Source organism: Parathielavia appendiculata, assembly GCF_033297405.1.
Source record: "Parathielavia appendiculata strain CBS 731.68 unplaced genomic scaffold N657scaffold_11, whole genome shotgun sequence".
Lineage (NCBI taxonomy): Eukaryota > Fungi > Ascomycota > Sordariomycetes > Sordariales > Chaetomiaceae > Parathielavia > Parathielavia appendiculata.
The window spans coordinates 299011-305907 of NW_026944230.1; the positions used below are offsets into that span (position 1 = coordinate 299011).

Genomic DNA, 6897 nt, shown 5'->3' on the forward strand with positions numbered 1-6897 from the left:
TGCCGCAAGACTGGCCACAATGCAAGGACATGCCCAGAGACTGGAGAAATAGATAGCTCAAGCGATTCTGAGTAGTTTCAATTGATCGCATCAGATTTTGGTGGACTTTTGGCAGTTTGTAGTGGTGTGGTCTAGAAAAGTGTCCCGGTCGATGGGGTGTCCCGCTCGATGGTGGACCATGTTAAATATATTAGAATTAGAGAAGTAGTAGCCGCTACCTATATATATTACTATTCCTACACCGCTGTGCCCTAGGGCGTGCCGGACCTTCAACAACTTACTATACAGGAAAACTGCGCCCTCGTGGGCCGGGTGAAAAACCCGCTACCTATACATAGGACAACCCTAGCTATGATACTAATTGAACTGATATATATAAGTAGGTACTTGTCACGTGCAATGCCCGTGCCGGGGTTAGGGGTTGAATCCCATGTAGATTAGATATGGCAAGCCCACTGGAATGGGTCTTGCACTGCCGCCCCTTGGTCAGTGCGCAGCCCCACCTTGCCCTGCAGGGTTTTCCCACTGCTGCACAAAGCCCACAGAGTTTCCGGTTTCCTTGTGCGATCTTAGCAATACTACTAGATCACCTAGTATTGCCTGTCACCACCCGTAATAGTACTCGCCGGTACGAAGATAATACCGAAGATAGGAATCTAGAAACCGATAATTTAGGCGAGTTACACTACCTAGCTGAGTACTTGTTATAGCTTAACTATAGGGACTTACTTTAATCTAAGATAGTAATATTTGAGAATGAGAGGAACTGAATATTGCCTACATATAGAAATGTGTAATCGAGCTACGTAAGGGAAACGCTAAAACTTGACGAGCGGCTTTACGACCTTAGATAGCAAGTAGACTATCAGATATCAGCGTTTCTACCTGGATAGCCCTTGAGCTCTAACAATTGACGCTTCAATGGACTAACGATTGAACACTAGGGCGATGTAGACCTATAGGAAGTTTGGATGCTAGAATACAAGTATAACAACGTATAGGAGTATACCTGTATGAAAGGCAAAGAACCACCCTTATAGACGGAGTAGTAGCAGAAGAACCAGTATATTAGTATGGGTAAAACCACTTAATAAATGGAAGAAGAAGGAATAGGCGGAAACTTTATACCCATTCATAGAAAAGACGCTAATCGACTGTCACTGGTAAGAAGACTATAGTCAGGTTCTATAGTTTCAATGTAAGTGTAACGGTCCCAGGAGTATAATGCAACTAGCTGGTGACGACTCTACGAGTTTGTCTCGAATGGAGAGAGAAGAAGAAAAAGAGTGAAAGACTATGCAAGATATCTGCCGTCTTATACCTCCACATCCTTGGCCTGTGCGCCGGTATCGAACAAGATAGAAGTCCACCGAATCTCGGGTCTTGGCCGGGAGTTTGCCGAGGCTTTTACGGGCTCAGCCCGTTGCAAGGGATACTTCCAAACGCAACTATTATAGCGCTAAGAAAGATTGAAAACTGGTTTTAGGAAAGGAAACAGCTACTATCGACAAGCATATTAGAGTCGTAGAAGTAGTTGCCGCTAGCTATATATAGGATAATTTCAACTATGATATTAAGCAAGCTGATACCTGTAAACGGGTACTTGCTAATACTAAGATAAATATCGAAGATAGAAACCTGGAGACCAACGATAAGGGCGAAGTTGCACTACCTGGCCGAGCGCTTGAAATAGCTCGACTATAGGGACTTACCCGGACCTAAGACGAATGATGGTTAGTAGAGGACTTGAAACATAGGAGAATGAGAAGGACCGAACGTCGCCTACCTATAGAAACACGTGATCGAGCGCTATAAGGAAAACGCTGAACTCGATCAACGACTTTATAACCTCGAGTATCGGGTGGACTATTATCAGAAATCAGCGTCTTCACCTAGATTGGCCTCAAGAGTCAACAACTAACGCTTTAACGGATCAACATCAAGCACAAGGATAATATAGACCTATAGGAAGTTGGGATCCTTGAGTACTAGTATAACGGCATATAGGAGTATACCTATATAAAGGGCGAAGCACCACTCCTATGGAAGAATACTGGCAGAGGAATCAGTATATCAGTATTGGTAAAACCACCCAATAAGTGGAAGAAGAAGGAATAGGCGGAGACTTCACACCTGTCTCTAGAAAAGACGCCGATCGACTTTTACTAGTATAGAAACACTATTCAGGTACACACACTATATTCAAATACTATAGTTCTAGTGCGTTTCATACATATATCAATATTATTTCAAATGAAGCTCAACTTCTGTCACTAGCTAGATAGAAGGATAGACCAGTATAGGCAACCAATGTAACCCTTGGATATTCGACTAAGACTAAGGGTATTGACGACTTATAGTATATTATGGAGATCGAACTAGTCAAGATTCGTATATAGCTATTGAGAGTATGGTCGATAGTATACTAAACCTATAACCGATAGGACTCATATTGAGATATTATCTAATATATATAATTCATAAAGAATAAATAGCTAACTTTTATACGGGCAAGACCTAGCTAAAGGACGCTCCTCGCCTTCAGATCTAGAGACGAGAGCATCGGACTCAATAGAAATAAGAGAGTAATAATAGTTCTAAGAGTGTCGAGCGCTGGATATAGATAATACGGGGGACGCCTCTCTAACACGTAGGACAGAGTTAGGAAATAGCTCAGGGCCCTCTAAAGGGTCCGTCTACGTTTAAACACTATAACAGCAGCGATAGGCCACGTAGTATAGGAAGATTTAGCGTAGACAATAGGCTATTATGACCTTCCAGCAAGAAAATACGAAGTAGATGCTATTTTAAACTAGCGACTAGATAATAGGCTCTAGGTTAGTATATACCAGAACGGATTCTAGGCTCTATCTAGCGTTAGCAGATAGAGGATTATAGCTGAACTTCATCTCGCTAACATTCATCAACTAACGATAGATTCTATATAAATTCAAGAAGGAACTATACATTGTTAAAGGACTATTTGCAATTGATAGGTTTAACGAGAGACTGAACTACTCGACATCGAAGTGGAAGGAAAACCCACCTAGGTAGTATTCGACATTATAGATATAGGGCCAAAGAAGTACATAATTCTTAGGCGCCTATAGCATATGAATTATAGCCCTAATATCTTTGGACGGTTTTTCTGTATAGTAAGTTGTTGAAGGTCCAGCACGCCCTAGGGCACAACGGTGTAGGAATTGATAATATCAGTTGGAAGGGAGGTAGCCACCTATAACCGAGAGAGGCTCCATTATCCGACCGACTTATGAGGAAAATACATATAAGAGGAGCTATATACAGGCGGTAGATACAATGATGCATAATCTATGGGCCTACCGTAGGAAGCGAGTAGTTGCAAGAAGACTACAATGTAATCTAGAAGAAGTAGTAGATAATACTAACTAGAACAGACGAACAAGTAAGGAAGTAGCCGTTATCGCGATAGACGAGTATAGGATATTCTAACTCTATAACTGGGTCAGTAAGTATAAGGCGGCAACCATCACTGCTAGAAACGACAGGTTCTCGTACTACAAAGATATAGAGAAGGACGATAAGATAGGGTAGATCCTAAACAAGTATCAAGGACACCTAGAATTTAAAGCAAAATATATAGAAGGGTTGCTATGTTATAGACCTTAGGATCACAAATCAAGCTCAATGATAGCGCGTAGTTGAAGTTCTTAGAGGTATACTAACTAACGAGAAGCAAAATATAGAAGTATAGAAATCCTGAGGAGAGCCTTAGACGAGGATATATTTGACCTTCGATATTACCAGGTGGCTATCTAGTCCTCTTTATTCTAAAGAAGAATAGGAAGCTACGAATCCATATGGACTACCGATAGCTGAGCGATTAGATAGTGAAAACTCATACCCATTGCCCTTGCTCTCTAGACTTTAGGATTAACTAGCAGGAGTATATGGTTTATATACCTCGACTTACCGACAATATATATGTATTATCCAAATCAAGGAAGGTAATAAATGGAAGATAGCGTGTTGAATACCCTATAGGTACTACAAGTACCTCGTTACACCATTTAGGGTGATCAACGCTTTAGCAATATTCCAAGCAGTCGTTGACTATATAGTTAGACCAATCCTCGATAGATTTATTATGGTATAGTACACGATATCCCTATCTTCTTAAATATACTCGAAGAATAACTATAAGGGATATATAAGCAGGTGCTCGATACACTATATCACTAGAGGCTCTTAGCTAACAAGGATAAGAGCAGGTTTCACGTTATGAAAACGGTCTACCTGAGCTTTGAGACTTTACTAGGAGAGTTCCGAATAGAACGTATAAAGATCGAGGCTTCTTAGACTCAGCCAAGGCCGAAGATTACAATAGAGGTCCGAGGATTCATCGGATTTGCCAACATCTACTATAAGTTTATCAAGAACTTTAGTAACGTGGTCCACCATCAAGCCGGACACCCCATCGACCGGGTCACTGTTCTAGACCACACCACTACAAACTGCCAAAAGTCCACCAAGATCGATGCGATCAATTTAAATCACTCAGAATCGCTTGGGCTATCTATTACTCCGGCCTCTGGGCATGTCCTTGCATTGTGGCCAGTCTTGCGGCAGATGCCACATAGCCGCGAACCCGTCCGACGCCTCTTGATGGCCCTTCATTTTCCTCCTCGGTGTGCCCTTCCTCTTCCACCACACCCTTCTCTGCCATATTTTCTCTAGCTTGGCTTCCATTAATAGCCCCACCATCCTGGAGACGCGTCCGTTTGGCTCTGCGGCGCTTGGAAATTGCTTCGTTGGCCTCCTGAAATGTCCGTACCTCGGCCTCTAAAAGGATGACCAGATAGGAAACCGCTTACATTCCCTTCGAAAGCTGGTCGACAAAGGCAAGAATCGGAATTGGAGAGCTTCCCTGGTGTCTCACAATCTGATCCTTGATAAGGGTAGACTGCGAAAGGGCCTCGTTGGTAGTTTGGGGCGTCTTGGAGACCCATGGTGTTTGTGGTTCATAAGGGGTCCCAGGGGGTGTTGGCGTCCGCAACTTGACATCCAGCTTCGAAAGTACGGCCTGCGGGTCGTAGGGGATAAGTCCAGACCCTCGAAAACCCCCGAGAGAGTTTTCTTGGGTAAAAGTCCGGTAGATGGCGGCTTTGAATGCAAGGAAGAACTCGTCGGGCTTGGTGATATACGTAATCCGGGCCTTGTGTCACGAATTAGCTAACATGAGGCCGCATGCCAGAAAGCCATATGCGGGGCGCAAGAAACGCCCGAGCCAATTACTTAAGGAAGCAAGGTAGACCAGTCAGGATGAAGCTAAATTGCTATAAAGACAAGACAGACGAGCACATTGTAACATGCAAGGTGCTCGGAGCGATCGAAGGCATAGCACTGCGAGCACTCGAAGAATCGCGTCGGTATATTGTCCCTCGTTCTGGAGGACTTCTGGGAGTTCTCCAGTAAGCAACTCAAGTGCAAGATTGTCAGTACCCTTGGACGTTGCTTGTTGTGAATCCTTTGGCTTCAACCGAACATCACCCCGTTGTCAAGTATAACCTTCAGGAGTCCCTTGCAGAAGTTAGGGCTTGAGATTTGTCACACCTTGATGAAGAGCTCAATCTCGGCACCGTACATCTTCTTCAAGACGCTAGAACAACCAACATCGAGACGCTGGGTAAGGTGCGACGAACGGGGAGGAGGACAGAGTGTTATAATGTTGTTCTTCTTGCAATACTCGTTAAATTCGGCGCTGGTGTGGCTCTCGTGGGTGTTAAGTAGTAGCATCCGATATATACCTTTCCGACGGTATTTAGTGTGCTCATCAAAATGCTGTAGCCATTCCAAAGCAGTCTTGTTATCTGTTCATACGTTGGTTGATGTTGCGACGGCCCAGTCGTCGGGAATCTGGTGCTTAGAGTACCAGCTAGCGAGGTAGAAACGGCCCCTCACCACCAAGAAAGGCGGCACCATATAGTCGTTGCCAGCGATACTACAAATTACTATTGCCCATTCTCGATTGCCTGGCTGAATGGCCTTTGGCTTGCCGACCCGATCGGAGCGTGTAGCCACCATCTCAGGCCGTATCATATCCATCATAAAGCCGGTCTCGTCGAAGTTGTAGAAGTCGCAATCGAGGATGCCTTATCTCGCTCGCATGTTAGCAACCAGTCGGAACTATAGCTCGATAATTGCAGGGTCTTCGCAGAGGCCTCTCTGATAGCCATCGACGCGATTGAAACGTGTCTTTAGCTCTGGACGTCGTGCAACGAAGCGGTCTGGCCAGTTCTTTCCGACGTGTCGCGCACCGCGTTTCTGAAGCAGAAGATTGGCAATATCACCAACGTCGACAATCCGGGGCGAAACCCTCGCGAATCTAGGTTGAGTATATACTGGATAATCACCTTCTCTTCGATCTTCGTCAAATTCGAACGGCCGTTGCAGCTGTCGGACTTTGCAGCCCGGCCCTTCAATCTCGCAGCAATTGTCGACTTGGGATGTTGTATATCTCTGCAGCGCGTCGGATACTCAACCCCGGTGTTGATCGAATCGCATTGATCGCGAGAAGAACTCGGTTTTCTGGGAAGCTCTCGGGCATTGTTGTGGTAGAGAAAACGCGTCTTGAAGTTGGGTGATTATAGTGAAGGAAAAAGTGTCCCGGTCGATGGGGTGTCCCGCTCGATGGTGGACCATGTCTTATCGTATAAGCTCTATATGATTTTAGCTCTACAGCGTTGCTCGTCCAATTGGATATCACAGGGGCCTTCGACACGGTCAACCACATCCGGCTACTAGCTACCCTCCGAGAAATGCGCTTTCCAAGATGGCTGGTCTTCTGGTCGAGGAACTGGCTAACCGATCGGGAGGCCACTCTTCACTTCGATGGTCAGGCAGCTCAACCGACGGCGA

The 6897-nt window shown here is 44.8% G+C and overlaps 1 protein-coding gene across 1 annotated transcript in view; it reads right to left on the minus strand.

Moving 5' to 3' along the window:
• N657DRAFT_647726 (uncharacterized protein) overlaps positions 1-5724 on the minus strand; it is an 11763-nt gene extending 6039 nt beyond the window's left edge. The window contains exons 1-3 of the mRNA XM_062793375.1: positions 5592-5724; positions 5532-5533; positions 5139-5191 (exon numbers count right to left, since the gene is read on the minus strand). Of these exons, the coding sequence (XP_062645325.1) occupies positions 5139-5191; positions 5532-5533; positions 5592-5625 (89 nt within the window). The 5' untranslated portion in view covers positions 5626-5724. The remainder of the gene's footprint in view (positions 1-5138; positions 5192-5531; positions 5534-5591) is intronic.
• Positions 5725-6897: the final 1173 nt, after the last annotated feature.